The sequence below is a fragment of the Theropithecus gelada genome, chromosome 9, assembly GCF_003255815.1.
Source record: "Theropithecus gelada isolate Dixy chromosome 9, Tgel_1.0, whole genome shotgun sequence".
NCBI lineage: Eukaryota > Metazoa > Chordata > Mammalia > Primates > Cercopithecidae > Theropithecus > Theropithecus gelada.
In genome coordinates, this window is record NC_037677.1 from 17787194 (window position 1) to 17810610 (window position 23417).

Consider the following 23417-nt stretch of genomic DNA (forward strand, 5'->3'; position numbering starts at 1 on the left):
TCGCGCTGTTGCCCAGGCTGGAGTGCAGTGGTACAATCTCAGCTCACTGCAAGCTCCGCCTCCCGGGTTCACGCCATTCTCCTGCCTCAGTCTCCTGAGTAGCTGGGATTACAGGCGCCCGCCACCACGCCCAGCTAATTTTTGTGTATTTAGTAGAGACAGGGTTTCACTGTGTTCACCAGGCTGGTCTTGAACTTCTGACCTCAGGTGATCCATCTGCCTCAGCCTCCCAAAGTGCTGGGATTACAGGCGTGAGCCACCATGCCCGGCTGAAAATATTTTCTTAAGCTGATATTTTTAATGTGTTTTAAGCAGAGATGGCAGATTCGAAGTACATGACCATTATAAGTATTGATAATTGAAAGAAATTCCTTTTGTTTTGCCATTTTCTTAAAAGACATTAAAATAAGCAATGTTGAATTTGGAGAAATTGTTTTGAATATTTGTGGGGGAGTAGTAATCTTATAACCTGTATTGGGAAACAACTAGAACCAGGTTGTTAACTACTTGGTTAACTGGATACTTCAAATTCTAGGATGAAGAAATTAACCAGCAGAGTCAACTGGTAGAGAAACTGAAGACGCAAATGTTGGATCAGGAAGAGGTGAGTTGAGTACCTTTTATATTGCTTCCAGAAAAGCTTTATAGTTTTGGTTTCTGAATCCCATTGACTTTGTCTTTAGTAGTTGTATAATTTTGGGTATGACTCTCTTTGTGGGAATAAGAATGTCACATGGATAAAATGAGTTTTTACTCGTTCATCGTATCTACCCACATAAAATCTGTTGTTCATTTCTGCCATCGTTTTTTTCATCCTGGTTCTTGACTTTTCTCTTCTTGTCACCTACTTTGGATTCTCATTTTACCTTCTCACCTAGCAGAGCAAGAGGATAATTGAAAAGCAGTCCTTTAAAATTTTTTTGTGGGAGTGGTGTGTAGGGTGAAGACAAAGACTGCTTCAGTAAGAAGGAGATACTCTCCGTCGGTGAACTTAATCCTGGTCAGATCATCTTTCAACTATAGCATTTTGTATTTCAACTATAAGTGCATTATTCCTCAAAGGGGCACTATTGACATTTTGCATTGGATAATTTATGTTTTTCTGTCCTTTGCATTATAGGACATTAAGCATTCCTGGTCCCTACTCCTAAATGCCATTAGTATTCTACCCTATTATTAACACTCCCACAGATTTCCAGGTATCCCTACAGGAGAACCACTAATGTGGATGATTGTGGTGTTCTCCTAATCAGTCTCTTGGTGTCCTTGCAGTTAAGATTTTGTGCTGATACCAGGTTTTGTTTTTGTTTTTGTTTTTGTTTTTGATACGAAGTCTCACTCTTGTCCCCCAGGCTGGAGTGCAGTGGCGTGATCTCGGCTCGCTGCAACCTCCGCCTCCCGGGTTCAAGTGATTCTCCTGCCTCAGCCTCCCGAGTAGCTGGGATTACAGGTGCCCGCCAGCACGCCTGGCTAATATTTTTGTATTTTTAGTAGAGACGGGGTTTCACCATGTTGGCCAGGCTGGTCTCAAACTCCTGACCTCGTGATCTGCCCGCCTGGGCCTCCCAACATGCTGGGATTATAGGCGGGAGCCACCCCGCCTGGCCCAAATCTAAATTTTTAAGCAACTCTTGTAGAATGCTGTTTTCCTTTATTACATTAATTTGCGTGTGACTGCAGTCGATCTCTCATAGCCAGCTTCTCCATGAATACCCTTTCCTGTATTACTAAGCACTTTATCTGTCCTGTCCCTCTCTTACGGTTCTTACCTTCTATCTTGTATTGCACTTATTCATGTACCTATCCTCTCTTCTACTGTGTTCCTTAAACATACAGTCTTTGATTTTCTTTCTGCCTTGCAGCATCCAGCACAGTGCTTGCACATAGTTGACATTTAGTAAACCTGTTTAATGAATGAATGTTGCCACACTGAATACCATCCATATTTCACTCCGTTTGTTCTTGGCAAATGGTGAAGCTTCATGGGTGTTTTTTAAAACCTGCATACTTTTGGGGAAAATAAATTATTTTCTGTCCTGTAGCTTTTGGCATCTACCAGAAGGGATCAAGATAATATGCAAGCTGAGCTGAATCGCCTTCAAGCGGAAAATGATGCCTCTAAAGAAGAAGTGAAAGAAGTTTTACAGGCCCTAGAAGAACTTGCTGTCAATTATGATCAGAAGTCTCAGGAAGTTGAAGACAAAACTAAGGAATATGAATTGCTTAGTGATGAACTGAATCAGAAATCGGTAGGATATAGCTTTATTTTCTTTTTTAATGCTTTAGTACAAGTATTCTTAACCTAAAAACTACTTAAGTAACTTATTTCTATGTAAGTCAAATATCGATAGCATCAATTTTCAAGGACTCGGGTTTCAACTTCTATTCTTTCTGTATATGAAGCCTTAGAGGTGGAGGAAGACAGTTATCTTAGTTCCTAAGGTCTGTTAATATCTAATTTAAATGTTATTTTAAAGGATGTTTGCTACTCCTAATGTTTAATTTTTTTAATTCAGTATATAGCATGTGGAACCTAATGTTATTACTAATGTTAAAGGAAAAATAATTTAAAGCTCCTAGTTGCCAAGTAAAGCTACTAGATGATTGTTCAAACAATAAATTAAATATGCAATACAAATTAAAATGCTATTTAATCAACTATGTGAATTATTTGGAATAGATGTGAGGATATGTAACTTAATACGATTTATGTTTTATTTACTGTTATATTTCCACTACCTGGAGCAGTGCCTTCTTAGCACAGTGTAGTTGTGGTTCCCCAATAGATGGAGATTTTTACTTGCTAAAAATTGATACAGGAGAGACATTGCCAACCTCCAACAGTGATGGCAGAAATAATATCTGTGATTGTTTCAACATCATGAAGGAGCTATTTTGTGATTCTGTTGTGGTTAATGCTAGCTTCTTGTTTAGAAATCAGCATCTAGAGTTGCACTCAGGACCCGTGTCCACCCTTTATTTCCCCACTCACATTAACTTGTCTAGAAGAAAGCAGTCAACAGTACAAAATAACACTTTTAAAAGGTTTCCTGCACCCCTATGAGTTCCTTTTCTCTTTTTAATCTACAGAGTTACATTTAGCTTGAAGTTAACATTGAGTACTGTAGAGATCCAAGACACCATTATAACTAACTCTTACTGAGTTGCATTATTAACAAAGCTAATTGTTGTATGAAAGAATAACAGGAGTTTCTTACAACTCTGAAAGGTGGTCCTTGGCCACTGATTTTGGTCTTAAGACAGCTATATATATGTTTCACTTGTGGAGCTGAAATCTATCAGCATTACCTTGATAATAGGAGTTAGAAATGCCTAGTGTTTAGCATCTATTTATGTGCTTAGACAGTGTTACTGTTTAGTTGTTAGAGAAAACGGTAATTTAAACAATTATGGTAGAAGCATGCTATATTATACGACTTGCAAGATAATTGGTATCATATTGTAGATTAACCTGGGTGGATACACACTCTACTGATACTCAGAAACTTAAGGAAATGATCAACTACCATAAGAATTAAGCAGTTGGAATGATGGCATCTTTCCTAAAAGATATTGATGAAAAGTCAATAAATGGCATTAAAAATACAGTACAGTACAGGCATTAAAAATAAGCCCCACGCTTTTCAGATTTTGGAATGTTTGCATTATACTTACCAGTTGAGCATTTCTAATTGGTAAGTCCAAATGCTTCAGTGAGCATTTTCTTTGAGCATCATGTAAGCACTCAAAAAGTCCCAGATTTTGGAGCACTTCGGATTGGGGATGCTTACCTTGTATCTAATCTGCGATATGAGTTATTTTAAAGTGGGCCAAACTGGGTTGGACTTTTCAAAATTTGGTGATTTTGTAGCTGGTAAGCAAGCTATGATTTGAGATTTATAATTATAGTCATTAAACAGATAATATTACTTTATCATGATCTCCTGGATAATTGCTTGTATCATAGTATTGTCACATGGATTCTTTCCAGTGAATAAGTATATAGAAAGTAGATGAAGAAAGCATACTAACCATCTAGAAAACAGTGTCATTGTAACGTTAATTTGCTGACTCACTTTCTAAAGATAAGACATAATATAGTAATAGATGATAATCAAATCTAGTTAAATTTGAGGCTTCCTATTTTTTTAGACAGAAAATATTATTCAATCTCAGGAATTTAGTGAAATAACAACACAAACTGCCTGCTCTTAATGGAAAACAATGTGGCTACTTTTACCATAGCCTATTAGGTCTAAAATATTTTTTAAGTTTGAGCTGGGAGCCCAAAACTTGGTAGATGGTTCAAGAAAATGAAAGCAGAAAAGGCATGGTTTTGTAAAACCATGTGTAAAACTTGAAACATCTGTGAGTATTTGATTTGAGTTTTCATGTAGATTTAACTATACTTTTTGTTTTGGGTTCTCTTAGGCAACTTTAGCGAGTATAGATGCTGAGCTCCAGAAACTTAAGGAAATGACCAACCACCAGAAAAAACGAGCAGCTGAGATGATGGCATCTTTACTAAAAGACCTTGCAGAAATAGGAATTGCTGTGGGAAATAATGATGTAAAGGTAAATATAATAACTAAATATTAAGGACAATTTTCTGTATACACTTGTACTTTTGTTTACTACTAATACGAAGTTCTTTTCGTATTCATGATCTCATCCTCACAATCAGTCATGTGTAGTAGGTGCTATTAACTGCATGTTAAATAGATCAGGAGGGAGCAAGAGAATAAGGGCGCCCAAATAGATAAATTCAGTAGGTGGCATTTATTGGACCTCATGTTTGATTCTTTACTATAACATTTTCCCCAACCTGGGCAATGTGGCAAAACCCTGTCTCTACAAAAAATACAAAAATGAGCCTGGCATGGTGGTGTGTCCCTATAGTCCCAGCTACTGGAGTGGGAGGATTGCTTGAGCCTGGGAGGTCAAGGCTGCAGTGAGCTGCAATCGCACGACTGCACTCCAGCGTGTGCAACAGAACAAGATGCTGTCTCCAGAAAAAAAAAAAAGATTTAGCACTTAGAAATTACGTTAGTAAATTTCCATAAGTGAAATGATTGGAACAACAATTAAGATAAGTTCAGGGACCAGACATAGTGGCTCAAGCCTGTAATCCCAGCACTTTGGGAGGCCAAGGCAGGAGGATAACTTGAGCCCAGGAGTTCGAGACCAGCCTGGGCAACATGGCGAGACCCTGTCCCTACAAAAAACTTAAAAATTAGCCGAGCATGTGGGCATGGTGATACGTACCTGTAGTCCAAGGTATTTAAGAGACTGAGGCAGAAGGTTAAGGATGCTGTGAACCATGTTTGTGCCATGGCACTCCAGCCTGAGCAAGAGTGAGACCCTATCTCAAAAAAAAAAAAAAAAAAAAAAAATTAGCTCAGGGAATACATTTATAATGAATGGGCTTGTGGTTGCTTTAAATATTTAAAGAAAAGTAAAAGATGAGCACCACTTTCTTAATTCTTTTTTATTTTAGTGTGAAAAATTGCAAACATATAATAGTAGAGAGAATAATGTAATGAGCTCCAGAGTTTTCAGTTTTCAAAATATTGCCATATTTTCTTTATATCTCTTTGTCCTAATCTTTTTAAGAATACTAATACTGGTTGTTAGCATCAGGCATGTGACTTGGTAAAAACTAAGACCAAAGAATCAAACTAAGACTCTTAACTGAAAAACCATGCATATAACATGAAAAATTTGTACGTTGCAGTAGCTGTTTAGACTTTACCTTTTTGATTAAAGCCTAATTACAATAACAAAGAGAACATACACTTGGGTTTATATTGAGAGCCTTCTAAAAAGCCCAGTCTGTTAACCAGAGTTGGAACTGAAATAAAAGTTTTGACAATATGGAGTACACATTTCCGTCTGTTGTATTGTTTGATGTTGCTGTTTGCTGTTAACTGATTCTTCAGTTTAAAAATGAAGAAAAAGTATTTTAAAAAATAGAAAAAGAATAAACTAAAATCAAAATAAAAGTTGCTGTTTGTTGATGGAGGCAAGGATTCTCATGACTCTTCATATGTTATTCAGTGTACTCACTTTCGGGCCACTTGACTTGCTTTCTTTTCACCATCAGTCTAAACATTTCTGCCCTGTCCTGTTTATGGTGAAGTAATGTGAGATGTAGAGTAATGATGTGAGATGGAGAGAAATCTCTACGATGGAAAAGTACATTTATTTTATATCGCAGAACACCAGAGAGATGATGTTCAAAATTTGCTTTGTAGGTTTGCAACTTTTCAGAAAAATCTTACATTTTATGTTCAAATAATTATGATTTAAGTCAAAAAGTGTCAAGAGAGAGTGGAAATGGCTTATGTTTAGTGGCAGATGGATGAAATCCAGGTTCCCTGACCACTAGAATTTTTTTTTTTTTTTTTTTTTTTTTTTTTTGAGACGGAATTTTGCTTTGTCGCCCAAGCTGGAGTGCAGTGGTACTTGGCTCACTGCATCCTCCACCTCCCAGGTTCAAGCAGTTTTCCTGCCTCAGCCTCTCGAGTCGCTAGGATTACAGGCGCGTGCCACCACGCCTCACTAATTCTTTGTATTTTTAGTAGAGACGGGGTTTCACCATGTTAGCCAGGATGGTCTTGATCTCCTGATCTCATGATCCACCCGCCTCGGCCTGCCAAAGTGCTGGGATTACAGACGTGAGCCACCATGCACGGCCATAGATTTTTTTTTTATTTCCCACTATACCATAGCATTTTGGAAATAGCTATTCTGATTTTTAAAAAAAAAAAAAAAAAAAAGGATCCTCAGTATTTTTGTCATTAACAAGTAATTCTTTTCCTCTCGTCATATATAAGTCTGTTAGAGTGCTACTTTTTTTTTTTTTTGAGATGGAGTCTCTACTCAGGCTGGAGTACAGTGGCGCGATTTCGGCTCACCACAACCTCCGCCTCCTGGGTTCAAGTGATTCTTCTGCCTCAGCCTCCTAAATAGCTGGGACTACAGGCGTGCACCACCACACCTGGCTAATTTTTGTATTTTTAGTAGAGATGGGATTTCACCATATTGGCCAGCCTGGTTTCGAACTCCTGACTGCAGGTGATCTGCCCGCCTCAGCCTCCCAAAGTGCTGAAACTACAGGCATGAGCCATTGTGTCTGGCCCTATTGCTGAGTTTTGTTTTGTTTTGTTTTTGTTTGTTTTGAGATGGAGTCTTGCTCTGTCGCCTAGATTGGAGTGCAGTGGCACCGCAACCTCCTCTTCCTGGGTTCAAGCGATTATCCTGCCTCAGCCTCCCGAGTAGCTGGGACTACAGGCTCCCACTCCCACGCCTGGCTAAGTTTTTGTATTTTTAGTAGCAACGGGGTTTCACCATATTGACCAGGCTGGTCTTGAACTCCTGACCTCAGGTGATCCGCCCGCCTCAGCCTCCCAAAGTACTGGGATTACAGGTGTGAGCCACCTTACCTGGCCTCCTATTGTTGAGTTTTAAGAGTTCTTCATATGTTTTGGATATAAGTCTTTTATCAGATAGTGCTTTGCATTATTTCGCAGTTTGTGGCTTTTTTTACTCTATTAATTGTCATCTTTTGCAGACTAAAAATGTTTAATTTTGATGAGGTACAACTTACCAAGTTTTTCATTAATAGATTGTGGTTTTGGTATTGTATTTAAAAACTTATCGCCAAACCCAATATCACCTAGATTTTCTCTTATGTTAAAGTTTTCTTTTAGTTTTGCATTTACGTTTAGGTCTGTGATCCATTTGTAGTTAATTTTTCTGAAAGGGTAAGGTCTGTACCCAGGATTCATTGTTTTACATCTGGATGTCCAGTTGAAGAGACTATCCTCTCCATCAAATTGCCTTTGCACCTTTGTCAGAGATCAGTTGACTGTATTTTGTGGTTTTATTCCTGGGCTCTTCATTCTGTTCTGTTAACCTATTTATCTGTTCTTTTGCCAGCACTCTACTGTTGTGATTATTATAGCTTTACAGTAAGTTGCATAGTGTCAAGTCCTGTGACTTTGTTCTTCCTTAGTATTGTGTTAGCTATTCAGGGTCTTTGACTGTACATGTAAACTTTATCAATCATACCATCTGCAAAGACAGTTTTATTTCTTTCTGAAAGTTAAGGAATATACAGTGACCACAGTTCCTTTTGGTTGAGCTTAAAGGTCATCCTTTCCCCACCACCTAAATATCCTCTTGTTAAATTTTAAGCTGAACATGTACATGATTAACAGTGAATTTCCTGAAGAGGTCCTGTGAAGAGGAAATTAAAAAATTGAAAGAGGCAGAATTTATTAGTTTGGTTATATTTTTGTATTTTCCTTAGGTTTACATTTATTTATTTTTCTTGTTGGCATGTATTAACATTATTTTCAGTTTAAAAAAAAAGTAAGGAAAGCAAAAAGTAAGCTGTGTTTATTTACCTTTCATTGAAAACAGTAATAAAAGAAAAAAATAAGATCCAGACTTTGTATGAATATTGAGTAATACTAAAATATATTTTATAAAAAGATTTTACAGCCTAATTGGGAAAACACACATTGAACATTTTTTTGGCTTTAATTTTTTATTTTACTTTTCCCTCACAGCAGCCCGAGGGAACTGGCATGATAGATGAAGAGTTCACTGTTGCAAGACTCTACATTAGCAAAATGAAGTCAGAAGTAAAAACCATGGTGAAACGTTGCAAGCAATTAGAAAGCACACAAACTGAGAGCAACAAAAAAATGGAAGAAAATGAAAAGGAGTTAGCAGCATGTCAGCTTCGTATCTCTCAAGTACGTTACAGAACAAAATTTATTTTTTGAAACAGCCACATAGAAATTGTATTTATTGTACAAGTTTTCAGAAAAATGTGTGTCTCTAGGTGAAATTTAGTTGTTTTTTTCCTAGTCTAGCTGCAGTAAATTTGAATGATTTAACTGAGGTATATTTGCCTAGTATAAATGTGGGTTATGTATAGAAATTTACCAGAAAGATGTGACTGGTAGTAACTTGTTAAAGACTCCAGAATTCCAGGGTGGGCAAAACTGCAGGGAACCAGTTTCCTGGCTTGGCAACTGAATGAATGGGGCCATTCACCACAATCGGAATTTCACAAACAGGGAAGATGATAACGTTAGATGGCGGTATCTTTAAAATTAGTATTTCATATTTGAGTCTTCAGTGTCTTAGTTTGCAAGTTATGATGACCATTTAATTAATTGATTAAATTCTTTAACATTTCAAAATTGGCTCCTGAACATTTTAGGTTTAAATATTCCCAAGTTTATCATATATAGATAATAAAATGTTTACTGTCAAATATTCTTTAAAGTGTATGCATGAGATATGTTTTCCACTTCATACCAGTATATTTTTTCCAAAAGCATGAAGCCAAAATTAAGTCATTGACTGAATACCTTCAAAATGTGGAACAAAAGAAAAGACAGCTGGAGGAATCTGTCGATTCCCTCAGTGAAGAACTAGTCCAGCTTCGAGCACAAGGTATAGCTCCCAACTGTTTATGAGTTACATCTATGTTCTTATTTTAGTATAATTGTAGTAAACTTAATATTCACACTGACAGAATAGTAGGGATATTACTGACTTGGAATGCTAAACAAATCATACATATTAATGTTGCTTTGAAACATATTTTTTTTTGCTGTTTTGAGACGGAGTCTTTGCTGTGTCACCCAGGCTGGAGTGCAGTGGCGCTATCTTGACTCACTGTAGCCTCCACCTCCTGGGTTCAAGCGATTCTCCTGCCACAGCCTCCCTAGTAGCTGGGACCACAGGCACATGCCACCATGCCCAGCTAATTTTTTGTATTTTTAGTAGAGACGGGGCTTCACCGTGTTAGCCAGCATGGTCTCGATCTCCTGACCTCGTGATCCACCCGCCTCGGCCTCCCAAAGTGCTGGGATTACAGGCATGAGCCACTGTGCCTGGCGAAATTTTTTTTTTTTTTTTTTTAAGATTTTGTTTGAATATGGAAATAGCCAATCTGGGGATTTCCCACAGTTATGAAGGGGAGGGGGGCGTGTGTGTGTGTCTGTGTCTGTGTCTTAACATAGGGGACTTAGGAGTTACCTCATTTCTTTACCATTCCCTTAACTGTTCTGGATTAGGCAAAAAAAAAAAGAATAAACAAAGGAATACATAATACCAACACAATGGATATGACTTGTATACTAGTCTACATGTCATTGAACTGGGAGAGCAGGTGACATTTGGGTAATTTGAAGTCGCATATTGCTAAGGAAAATGCTTATTGTAAAATCCATTTGCTCCTTGGTTTATATGAGGAACCTTAAAGGCTTATTTCACTCTTCTATTTTCTCTCTATTCAAACAGAGAAAGTCCATGAAATGGAAAAGGAGCACTTAAATAAGGTTCAGACTGCAAATGAAGTTAAGGCAAGTTTGATGTCACGTATCTAATGACTTTAATTCATCAGTATTAATTTTGATTAGTCTGACTTTAACATCCTTTTGCCCCTCAAAATTTTAGCAAGCTGTTGAACAGCAGATCCAAAGCCACAGAGAAACTCATCAAAAACAGATCAGTAGTTTGAGAGATGAAGTAGAAGCAAAAGAAAAACTTATTACTGATCTTCAAGAGTAAGTATTATACTTCTCTAGTTAGACAGGAGGAAAGAAGCAGTTACTGATGGACACAGTATATTCTTATTAGAAACCTGCAGTTTTCATCAAAATTACATTTTTATCTTGGAAAATAAAGAATTTTCTCATTTATGAGTAAAACTTCTAAATTCCAGGTGAAATTTTTGAAATTTTTTTTTTTTAGATCTTTTGTTCTAAATTATTCAGTAAAAAGGAAGAAAAAATATCCCCAACCTAAGTCCATTATTGCAAATAGATACCACAGTCTCCTCCAAATCCTTTATTTAATTTCCCTTTTTTTTTTTTTTTGAGACGGAGTCTCGCTGTGTCGCCCAGGCTGGAGTGCAGTGGCTGGATCTCAGCTTACTGCAAGCTCCGCCTCCCGGGTTTACGCCATTCTCCTGCCTCAGCCTCCCGAGTAGCTGGGACTACAGGTGCCCGCCACCTCGCCCGGCTAGTTTTTTGTATTTTTTAGTAGAGACGGGGTTTCACCATGTTAGCCAGGATGGTCTCGATCTCCTGACCTCGTGATCCGCCCGTCTCGGCCTCCCAAAATGCTGGGATTAGAGGCTTGAGCCACCGCGCCTGGCCTAATTTCCTTTTTTAAAAAAATTCTTGGCTGCGTGCAGTGGCTGATGGCCTGTGACCCCAGTGGTTTGGGAGGCCGGGACAGGAGGATCACTAGAGGCCAGGAGTTCATCAAGACCAGCCTGGGCAACATGTTAGTGAGACTCCGCCTCTACACAAAACAATGTTTTAAATTAGCTGAGCATGGTGGTACATGCCTGTAGTCCCAGTGACCCAGGAGGCTGTGGCACAAGAATTACTTGAGGAGTGTTGGAGTTTTGAGGCTGAAGCAAGCTATGATTGTACTCCAGCCTGGGTGACAGAGTGAGACCCTGACTCAAAATTCTTAACTGGGAAAAACTTTTCTGGAAATTCTATGGATTTTCAAAGGTTTTTTGTTTTGTTTTGTTTTGTTTAAGTTGTCATCTTAGTTTATCTAGAAGACAGTTTCCCTGCCTCCATAACCATGTGCACATACATAGAGTTTGTGGAAGTCAGAGTCTGCAACAATTTGAGTAGGGACCAGAAGAGAGTAACACAACAAAATGATGATTAGGTTTGGGGCATAGGTCTTACTATGAGTACCTGATGGAAGTAGGCATAAGGATTCAGGAAGATGAAAGACAGAGGAGAACAAAATCATGATTTCAAACCAAAATACAAAAAATTTTGTATGCCTGCAAGTAGCCAGGTCCCTTCCCTGTTTTCCTCCATGGGGGATAGGATAACAGAAAAGTCCTTGATGAGATTATAGAATTTAAAAGTTTGGAAATTTTAATGATGACATTGAGAAAACTATGATATTGATACTGTGTTAATTTTTTTTTTCTTCTGTCAGCCAAAACCAGAAAATGATGTTAGAGCAGGAACGTCTAAGAGTAGAACATGAGAAGTTGAAAGCCACAGATCAGGAAAAGAGCAGAAAACTACACGAACTTACGTGAGTAATTGTTTTTAATTAAAGTTTAAAAATAAAAGCTAAATTAGAGAATTATAGGCATTACCCTTGGATATAGCCAGTGGATACATATTTTACTTTGTATGGGCTAAAGGATTTTTTCTTAAATCTACTGAGTTGGTTTGATTTATATCTAAATACTTGTAATATATACTTGTATTTTAGTGAAAGCAAGGTCTTATATTTCATTGTGGTTAAGATTTAGATTTCTGTTTATCAATTTGCTTGCTGTTTCTTTATCTCCATATTACTTCAGGATCCAGCATAAAAATGAACCTAAAACAATATATTAAGTAATTTAGCAGATTTTAAGATCTATCACAAAAACTGACTTTTTGTTAAATTTTCTTTTGCATAAAAGAGCATTGTGGTTTTTAGCCTTGCCATTTTGAACAGAGGTTTTCATAGTTTATCTTTTCTTATTTTCTCAAAACTCAGTTTTCTAGAATCTTAGGTGGAAAATTCATGATTATAATTTTTCACATACCTTGAGTTTGTGAGACAATTTGCAAATGAACTGTGATATTATTAGGATAGTTGGAACATCAGGACCAGTTCAGAGTGGATTTTATGAAGATTCTGCTAACTTGCAGCTGTGATTTTGTTTAGAATACTTGATAGTTTATAATCTATAATCAATCAGTATCATTTTGGATAAATAGCAGTATAATATATGTGGCATATTTTAAGATATAAATTAGAACCATTCCTTGTTCTTTGAATTCTGCCACATTTTATTTCATCTCTTCCATTGCTATATATGGAATGTATAACAATAAACTTGTTTTAGAAGGCATGTGAAAATTTTTTGAAATCGCCCAGGTGCAGTGGCTCACACCCATAATCTCAGCACATTGGGAGGCCAAGGCAGGAGAATCAGTTGAGCCCAGTGTTTGAGAATCAGTCTGGGCAATATAGTGAGACCCTGTCTCTACAAAAAATTTTTAGACAGGCCTGGTTGTACATGTCTATGGTCCCAGCTACTTGGGAGACAGGTGAGGAGGATCACTTGAGCCCAGGAGGTTGAGGTTGCAGTGAGCAGTGTTTGGGACAGAAACCCTGTGTCCAAAAAAAAAAAAAAGACAGCATGGATAAATTGTTTAAAATAGGCATCTTGTATTTATTTAAGAATTTATCCTTTCAGATACAAAAGATTTTATTCAACTCTCATGCTAAGTACAGTTTTACAGAATAAAATTTGAAAATATATGTTTGTTCTTCTACTGTTAGGGTTATGCAAGATAGACGAGAACAAGCAAGACAAGACTTGAAGGGTTTGGAAGAGACAGTGGTAAGAAAAACATGAAAATAAATAGGATTTGGGAATATTTTGTGTGTTTTTTTCTACCATGATTATTCTAAATTTAAAGTCTGAACTCCAAAAATATCACTGTTCTTAATCCAAGGCAAAAGAACTTCAGACTTTACACAACCTACGCAAACTCTTTGTTCAGGACCTGGCTACCAGAGTTAAAAAGGTAAAGTAACTATGCTGAGGTGGGTGTTTGCATAAATGGTGCTTGCTTCTAGGTAATTCTTTGTATTGAAAGTGAAATAACTTTACAGTCATATCAATTTTTGTATAGTTAAGCTTAGATTTTTTTTATTTTTTAAATTTTCATAATCTTATTGACCTCTTTTCTCAGAGTGCCGAGATTGATTCTGATGACACCGGAGGCAGCGCTGCTCAGAAGCAAAAAATCTCCTTTCTTGAAAATAATCTTGAACAGCTCACTAAAGTGCACAAACAGGTACTAAAGAGTATATTTTCTGGTAGCTGCAAGATAGTAAAAATAAAAAATCGAGGATTGGCAAGTGAGTATTTCAATCTTTCAGAGTCCTCAGGAATGTTTATATGCTGAGCCATTTTATCAGAAATTATATAAAGAAACCACAAGTAACTTTTAGAGGAGTTAGTATTTTTAACAACCTTATTACCAAAAGAGGCAGTAAAAACATGTATTCTCATTTTCTCTTTAGGATTTTAAGACTGGATTTTCATAATTTATTCATGGTAATTTTGAAATCTCTACTACACAAGACTGCAGTTAAAATACTGCAAAGTCTTTTGGGGAGAGTGGTCTTTTTATATCTAATACCCCAGTGTGTCAAATATAATGAAGCAGTTTTCATTTCACCAGATTAGTTGTCTTACTGAAGAAACATAGCACTATCTTGTATTGTCTTTGCTTAGTAGAGGGAGAGAACAATTCTTCCCCTAAAAATTTAAAAGAAACTATACCTTTGTCAATAAATAGATGTGTGTATGATTTGTAGAGATGGATGTATTCCCTGTGTGTTTCTGCCTAAATTAGATAAATGGGAAACAATATAAAATGCAGTTTTACTTCTTTTCTAAAGAGCAATTATGAAATGCTCGTACTTTTTCAAATCATCCTGTTAAATCTGGAATCCTTGTTTTGTTTGTGTACGTTTAGTTGGTACGTGATAATGCAGATCTCCGCTGCGAACTTCCTAAGTTGGAAAAGCGACTTCGAGCTACAGCTGAGAGAGTGAAAGCTTTGGAATCAGCCCTGAAAGAAGCTAAAGAAAATGCATCTCGTGATCGCAAACGTTATCAGCAAGAAGTAGATCGCATAAAGGAAGCAGTCAGGTCAAAGAATATGGCCAGAAGAGGGCATTCTGCACAGATTGGTTAGTAGAACACATTAAAACCTTTAAACCTTGCTCAATTTGAATGCTTGCGTTTAGCTGAAAACATAATCCGAATTTTATGTGTTGTCATGGTGCATCTGTCTTTATTTTCTAACTTAGCAAAGAGTGGCACTGTTGGGAGAGAGGAATAACCACATTAGCAGAACAAGAAGATAAATGAGAACTAGAGAAGCAAGCAAGAATGGTCATGGAATGGAGAAGCTATATAGAGCAGTATTATTAAAGCCAAGAGAATTGCAAGAAAATAAGCCATCAGCAATGATTTAATGTTTAAGAATGATCATTAGTGGCCAAGCACGGTGGCTCACGCCTGTAATCCCAACACTTTGGGAGGCCAAGGCAGGTGGGTCACCTGAGGTCAGAAGTTCGAGACCAGCCTGACTAACATCATGAAACCCTGTCTCTACTAAATACAAAAAAATTAGCCAGGCATGGTGGTGAACACCTGTAACCCAGCAACTTGGGAGGCTGAGGCAGGAGAATCGCTGGAACCCAGGAAGTGGAGGTTGCCAAGATGGCACCATTGCACTCTGGCCTGGGTGACGAGCGAGACTCCGTCTCAAAAAAAAAAAAAAAAATGGTGCAGGAAGTGTTTTTTTGTTGTTTTTTATTTTTAGTTTGTTTTTTGAGACAGTTTCACTCTTGTTGCTCAGGCTGGAGTGCAATGGCGTGATCCTGGCTCACTGCAACCTCTGCCTCCCGGGTTTAAGTGATTCTCCTGCCTCAGCCTCCCTAGTAGCTGGAATTGCAGGTGCAAGCCACCATGCCCAGCTAATTTTGTATTTTTAGTAGAGACAGGGTTTTTCCTTGTTGGCCAGGCTGGTCTCGAACTCCTGACCTCACATGATCCACCTGCCTCGGCCTCCCAGAATGTTGGGATTACAGGCGTGAGCCACTGTGCCCAGCCTTTTTTTTTATTTTTTTTTTTTAATGACATGGTCTTGCGTGTCACCCATGCTGTTCTGCAGTAGTGCAATTACGGCTCACTGCAGCCCCAACCTCCCAGGCTCATGCGATCCTCCTACCTCAGCCTTCCAAGGAGCCGGGACTACAGGTGCATGCCACCACACCCAGCTAATTTTATTTTCTGTAGAGACAGGATTTTGCCTTATTGCCTAGTCTGATCTTCAACTCCTAGACCCAAGTGATCCACCCACCTCAGCCTCTCAACATGCTGGGATTATGCAGGCATGAGCCATTATGCCTGGCCAGAAAGATTTTTTTTAAAGGCTAAGAATTATATAGGTCCTAGAGAAAAGGATGCTACGGAAAAGAAAATGTGATGGAGAAACAAAAAGGCAAAGAAAAACAAAACATTTGGGAATTTGTTGTGAATAGAAGAAACCTTAACAGTCATTGCAGTCACATCTTAAGCTTTATTCTAAAGTCCGTCTTTATTTTTCATATTAGCTAAACCTATTCGTCCTGGGCAACATCCAGCAGCTTCTCCAACTCACCCAAGTGCAATTCGTGGAGGAGGTGCATTTGTTCAGAACAGCCAGCCAGTGGCAGTGCGAGGTGGAGGAGGCAAACAAGTGTAAACATTTATACCTACCCACAGGTTTGTTATTTATATCTGGCTTTTTCATATCTGTCTGTGGAAAATTGGTTGTCAAATAGGTTTTTTGATTTTTAAAAAAATTCTCACATTGGTGTTATGATTTTTTTTTAACTTAAGCAATTATAAAAGTAATTTAGCTTGATCTTTTTGTATAGTTTAGATCATACTGTATATTTAAATTTGTGGTCTTAATTGTTTTGAAATCTAGCATTGGACCATTTGTAATAGCTCTTGATATTCAGTCTAATGGATGTACCATGATTTATAAACATTCCTTTTTGCTGGACATGTAATTATATAATTTTTTCCATAATTGAAATTTTCAAAAACTAAAATTTTCATATATGAAATTTGAAACTTTTTTTTTTTTGAGATGGAGTCTTACTCTTGTCACCCAGCCTTGAGTGCAATGGCGTGATCTCAGCTCACTGCAACCTCTGGCTCCTGGGTTCAAGCGATCCACCTGCCTCAGCCTCTGGAATAGCTGGGATTACAGGCTCCCGCCACCATGCCCAGCTAATTTTTGTATTTTTAGTAGAGATGAGGTTTTACCATGTTGGCCAGGCTGGTCTCAAACTCCTGACTTCAGGTGATCCGCCTGCCTTGGCCTCTCAAAGCACTGGGATTACAGGCGTGAGCCACCGCGCCCGGCCTGAAACATGTTGTATTCCCTAACCTGTTAGAGATTATTTCCAGGAGGTTCCCAGAAATGCAGTTACAAGGAAATGTGAACATTTTTAAGGCTCTTGCTACATACTAACACATTGGTTTCTAAAAAGACTGCACCAAATTGCATGTGAGCACAGCTTACTAACAAATTTCTGAGTTTTATTTATAATTGTATAAGTAATATCTGTTCTTTATAGGGCATAAAACAATCACAAATTAGAAAAAACATCTAGAGATACTATACAATGTACTATATTTCTCTTTTTGGAACTTTCTGTATTAGTTTTTCAATTTAAAAGCTTAAACTGTTGATAACTATTCTAATACACTCCACCTATTTTACTACATATGCTGCTTCGTAGCCTGCATTCCCCCCACCCGCTCCAAGACAGAGTCTCGTTCTTGTTGCCCAGGCTGAAGTGCAATGGCGAGATCTTGGCTCACCGCAACCTCCGCCTTCCGGATTCAAGCGATTCTCCTGCCTCAGCCTCCCAAGTAGCTGGGATTACAGGCATGCGCCACCACGCCCGGCTAATTTTGTATTTCATAGCCTGCTTTTTAAACTTAGCAATATATTTGAAACACGTTCTTCTACAACATGACTGAATTAGTTAGTGGTTGTCTAATAATTCATCATATAGCAGGAACTCTGTAACTCTTCAGAAAGTCCCTGATGTGTATGTATGCTTTGGAAATAAAATATACTAGATAATTACGAAATGATTAGCTGTTTCTGACAAATACTAAAGCAACTTTATTTTAATGTTGCTTGTTTATACTTGGACATTTGGCATAATACTGGCTCTAAATTTGAGTAGAGAATTAAGAAATATTCTGAAGGATTCACATTTCTAACAATTTTAAACATTTTGTTCACACAATGTAGAATTTAAAACAGTAGTAGAGTGAAAAGAACATGGACTGTGGAGTTCCATCCAAGTTGGAATCCTGACTCCTTTTATGAACTTGAGCAGATAAACTTTTTAATAGTTTCTTTCTCATTCTGACTTGTTTTACAGTACTTCAGCATAAAAATAAATTATGGATTTATTGCCTGACTATTTAATGAATCTCTAAAACAACATTTTTCTACATAGCCACAATATTATCACACCCCATAAGATTATATTTTTAATATTATTTAATGCCATTCCATATTCAGATTTTTCCAATTTTTTTTACTATCCTGTACAACTGGTTTGTCTAAACCAGAGTACAATTCAGGACTGCTGTTTGCATTTGGTTTTATCCCTTAAATCTCTTCTGATCTTGAATGAGCACCCTGTTTAGTGATAGTGACTTAATGAAGAGTAGACCCAGTTGTCTTGAGGGTATAATACCTTCTGGATGTTGTGTCTGATTGTTTTTATGTGTAGTCACCTTGTTCTCTCTCCCCTCTATTTCTATGCAAAAGCATTGATTAGACTCAGCATAAACATTTTTGACAAGATTATGTCATAGATAATAAGTACTTAATATCAGTAGACATACAATAGCTGGTTTTCCTGATAATTAGAGATAGCTCCTGTGTTCTTCCCCTTTGGACTGATAACTCTGTTTTATTAGTAAGATGGAAGTCATTCTTAAGAATTACATGAGTTGGCGGGGTGCAGTGGCTCACACCTGTAATCCCAGCACTTTGGGAGGCTGAGGTGGGTGGGTCACCTGAGGTCAGGAGTTCAAGACCAGCCTGACCATCATGGAGGAACCCTGCCCCTGCTAAAAAGACAAAATTAGCTGGGCATGGTGGCGCATACCTGTAATTGCAGCTATTCGGGAGGCTGAGACAGGAGAATCACTTGAACCTGGGAGGTGGAGGTTCCAGTGATCTGAGATCGTGGCATTGCACTCCAGCCTAGGCAACAAGAGCGAAATTCTGTCTCAGGAAAAAAAAAAAAAAGAATTACATGAGTTAAGATGTTACCCATCACACAGTATTCAGTAGATGCAAGCCTTTTCCTACCTTTCTGGAAGTGGAAGCTGGGCAAGGAGATTTCAAAGCATAGATATAAAGTTTATCCTTTTTGGATATTGTCCTCACATTAAAATTCATATGTCAACTTTAAACCTACCTCATTGTAGAGAGGATAGACCATACTTTTGTTAACTGTATACTGTTATATGTTAACATTATAGGTATATGTTAACTGTATACCATACTTTTGTATAGCTGATCCCTGCATAGTGACACCAGGTTAGCACATAAGGGAGATAGCTAACTCAGCCAAACTAGGTTTTTAAGATTTGAAAGTTATGGTGTAAAAATACAATTATTTACAGGTTTGTTTTGATGCTGGTCCAAGGATAGTGGTTCTTAGTTTTCAAACTCTTGTAGCCTATCTTAAACCATGATTGGGGAGTATGTGATTCACTTAAGTGATAAATTATTTAAATGTTAAATAATTTGCAGATGTTTGTTTGTTTGTTTGTTTATTTTGAGACAGAGTCTCGCTCTGTCGCCCAGGCTGGAGTGCAGTGGCAGGATCTCAGCTCACTGCGACCTCTGCTTCCTGCTTTGAAGCAGTTCTCCCTGCCTCAGCCTCCCGAGTAGCTGGGATTACAGGCGCCCACTACCACGCCCGGCTAAGTTTTTTGTATTTTTACTAGAGATGGGGTTTTGCCACGTTGGCCAGGCTGGTCTTGAACTCCTGACCTCAGGTGATCTGCTCCCCCCTCGACTTCCCAAAGTGCTGGGACTGCAGGCATGAGCCACCGTGCCTGGCGAGAAATTTTTTTAATGTTAAAAACATTTCAAGTCACTGTGTTTATTTTTGGAAAGGATGACATTTATAATACTGATATTTTTAGTTCCCAGTTTTACATGGCTGGTCTTCTGCCTTGCATAGTACTTTGAATAGGTTGAGTTTTTCTAAATGCATAGGTAAGTAGGCAGTTTAATACAAAGATGTTTAATACTACTAGAATTATTTTGCTGTTACTTTTCCTACTGTATACACCTCTTGTTTATCCCTATTCCTCTACACCTCTCCCCCTCTTTTTTTTTTTTTTTTAAAGCTTCTGTATATATAACTAGTAGTTGCTGGTTAGTGTTGCTTGGTTTAAGGATGTCACTGACCACTGTCTGCTGGTTAAAAGATTAGCCATCTTTTTCTTTTTTAAACAAATATAATTCATAAATCAGCTTACCCATAGCTTTATTGGGGAGAATAAAAACAAAGGGAGGGCTGACCTCCCTTTAAACATTACTGCTTCTAAACAGTTCTACTTAGGCAGTAAATAAAAGGAAACCAACTCATTTAATATTGCCGTCTTTGTAATTTTGGGGAAAGTAGCCACAGCTGTTGGCTAAAATGTTTATAAACTATTGGCATATTTTATTTTCTTGTTTTATTCTTCATGATTATCTCAAACACAAATTTTGTAAAACTAAACATATTTACTCTCTATGCTTTCTCCCATTTTTAGGTATTAAAAAGTAATCGAAGTATGAAGAGGACATGGTATCAAGCAGTCATTCAATGACTATAACCTCTACTCCCTTGGGATTGTAGAATTATAACTTTTTAAAAAATGTATAAATTATACCTGGCCTGTACAGCTGTTTCCTACCTACTCTTCTTGTAAACTCTGCTGCTTCCCAACACAACTAGAGTGCAATTTTGGCATCTTAGGAGGGAAAAAGGACAGTTTACAACTGTGGCCCTATTTATTACACAGTTTGTCTATCATGTCTTAAATTTAGTCTTTTCTGTGCCAAGCTAACTGTACCTTATAGGACTGTACTTTTTGTATTTGTTTCTTGTCTATTTTTTAATCTCAGTTATTTTAAATTACCTAGTTGCTACTGCTTCTTTTCTTTTCCTATTAAAGTTTTAGTCTTCCTTTTTTTTTTTTTTTTTAAAGAGAAAATGGAACATTTAGGTTAAATGTCTTTAAATTTTACCACTTACAACACTACATGCCCATAAAATATATCCAGTCAGTACTGTATTTTAAAATCCCTTGAAATGATATTATTAGGGTTAAAATTACTTGTATTGTTTCTGAAGTTTGCTCCTGAAAACTACTGTTTGAGCACTGAAACCTTACAAATGCCTAACTAGGCATTTGAGATTGAGCAAGGCTACTTGTTATCTCATGAAATGCCTGTTGCCGAGTTATTTTGAATAGAAATATTTTAAAGTATCAAAAACAGATCTTAGTTTAAGAGAGTTTGGAAAAGGAATTATATTTCTCTTTTTCCTGATTCTGTATTCCACAAGTCTTGATGGAATGAAAATACCCTGCTTTATTCTGGTGAGCCTGCTAGCTAATATAAGTATTGGACAGGTAATAATTTGTCATCTTTAATATTAGTAAAATGAATTAAGATATTATAGGATTAAACATAATTTTATACTGTTAGTACTTTATTGGCTGACCTAAATTTATAGCCTGTGGAAATTGAGAAAAATGAAGAAACAGGACACATATGTGATGAATTAAAAATATATATAGGTCAATTTTGGTCTGAAATCCCTGAGGTGTTTTTAACCTGCTACACTAATTTGTACACTAATTTATTTCTTGTTTAGTCTAAAAATAGTAATTTGTTTGCAAGTCACTAATAATCATTAAATAAATTATTTTGTTGGCCATAGCCCATAATTTTGTAATTAGTACTAAGTGTATACGTATTTTTGCCACTTTTTCCTCAGATGATTAAAGTAAGTCAACAGCTTATTTTAGGAAACTATAAAATAATAGGGAAAGAGATTTCACTATTTGCTTCATCAATGGTAGAGGGCGGTGACTGCAACTGTGTTAGCAGAAATTCACAGAGAATGGGGATTTAAGGTTAGTCAGTAGAGAAACTTGGAAAGTTCTGTGTTAGGATCTGGCTGGCAGAATTAACTTTTTGCAAAAGTTTTATACACAGATATTTGTATTAAATTTGGAGCCATAGTCAGAAGACTCAGATCATAATTGGCTTATTTTTCTATTTCCTTAACTATTGTAATTTCCACTTTTATAATAATTTTGATTTAAAATATAAATTTATTTATTTATTTTTTTAATAGTCAAAAATCTTTGCTGTTGTAGTCTGCAACCTCTAAAATGATTGTGTTGCTTTTAGGATTGATCAGAAGAAACACTCCAAAAATCGAAATGAAATGTTGGTGCAGCCAGATATAAGTAATACAGTTAACAAGCAAAAAGAGTGCTGCCACCTCTTTATGATCGTTTTCTAAGTGAAGAAACATTTGGCTGCGTTCACATAGACCTGTATGTTTTGTTTTCAGTTGAAAACTTGCCTCCTTTGGCAATATTCATAAATGAAGCAGAATTTTTTTTTCTCTTTTTTCCGAATATGTTAGTTTCGTTCTTGTAAGATGTATCATGGGTATTGGTGCTGTGTAGTGAACAATGAATTTTAATTAGCATGTGGTTCAGAATATACAATGTTAGGTTTTTAAAAATATCTTGATGGTTCTTTTCTATTTATAATTTCAGACTTTCATAAAGTGTACCAAGAATTTCATAAATTTGTTTTCAGTGAACTGCTTTTTGTTATGGTAGGTCATTAAACACAGCACTTACTCTTAAAAATGAAAATTTCTGATTGTCTAGGATATTGACACATTTCAATTTGCAGTATCTTTTTGACTGGATATATTAACGTTCCTCTGAATGGCATTGACAGATGGTTCAGAAGAGAAACTCAATGAAATAAAGAGAATAATATTTATTCATGGCGATTAATTAAATTATTTGCCTAACTTAAGCAAACTAACTGCTGTGCTTAACTCTCAGTTTGTGCTTAACTCCATTTAACATGAGGTGACAGAAGAGTCTGAGTCTACCTGTGGATTATGTTGGTTTATTTTCAGTGCTTGAAGATACATTCACAAATACTTGGTTTGGGAAGACACCGTTTAATTTTAAGTTAACTTGCATGCTGTAAATGCGTTTTATGTTTAAATAAAGAGGAAGATTTTTTGAAATGTAATGACTTTCTTAAAACTTAAGTGTTACATTGATTTTACATGACTGAGTTCAGGCATGTCTTGACAGAATAGTGACTGATACATCATTATATTTATGTATATTTTGTTTCCTAATGTCTTGCAGTCTTTTAGACAGCAGGTATTAAATGTGTAGAGCTAGAAATGAATGACCAGTCTCACCTATAAAACTTTTTTTTTTGAGATGGAGTCTTGCTCTGTCCCCCAGGCTGGAGTGCAGTGGTGTAATCTCAGCTCACTGCAACCCTCACCGCCTGGATTCAAGTGTGGATTCAGGGACTCCTGGATTCAAGGACTCCTGCCTCAGTCTCCAAGTAGCTGGGATTACAGGCATGCACCACCATGCCCAGCTAATTTTTTTATTTGTAGTAGAGATGGGGTTTCACCATGTTGGCCAGGCTGGTCTCGAGCTCCTGACCTCATAT

The 23417-nt window shown here is 37.1% G+C and overlaps 1 protein-coding gene across 1 annotated transcript in view; it reads left to right on the forward strand.

Annotated features, from left to right (window-relative positions):
- KIF5B (kinesin family member 5B) overlaps positions 1–22976 on the forward strand; it is a 47669-nt gene extending 24693 nt beyond the window's left edge. Inside the window, exons 13-26 of the mRNA XM_025396034.1 lie at positions 536–604; positions 2043–2249; positions 4432–4575; positions 8577–8765; positions 9357–9474; positions 10327–10388; positions 10483–10592; positions 12001–12102; positions 13351–13411; positions 13527–13598; positions 13767–13871; positions 14559–14775; positions 16207–16357; positions 20453–22976. Coding sequence (XP_025251819.1) covers positions 536–604; positions 2043–2249; positions 4432–4575; positions 8577–8765; positions 9357–9474; positions 10327–10388; positions 10483–10592; positions 12001–12102; positions 13351–13411; positions 13527–13598; positions 13767–13871; positions 14559–14775; positions 16207–16337 — 1587 coding nt within the window. The 3' untranslated portion in view covers positions 16338–16357; positions 20453–22976. The remainder of the gene's footprint in view (positions 1–535; positions 605–2042; positions 2250–4431; positions 4576–8576; positions 8766–9356; positions 9475–10326; positions 10389–10482; positions 10593–12000; positions 12103–13350; positions 13412–13526; positions 13599–13766; positions 13872–14558; positions 14776–16206; positions 16358–20452) is intronic.
- The last annotated feature ends 441 nt before the right edge of the window (positions 22977–23417 follow it).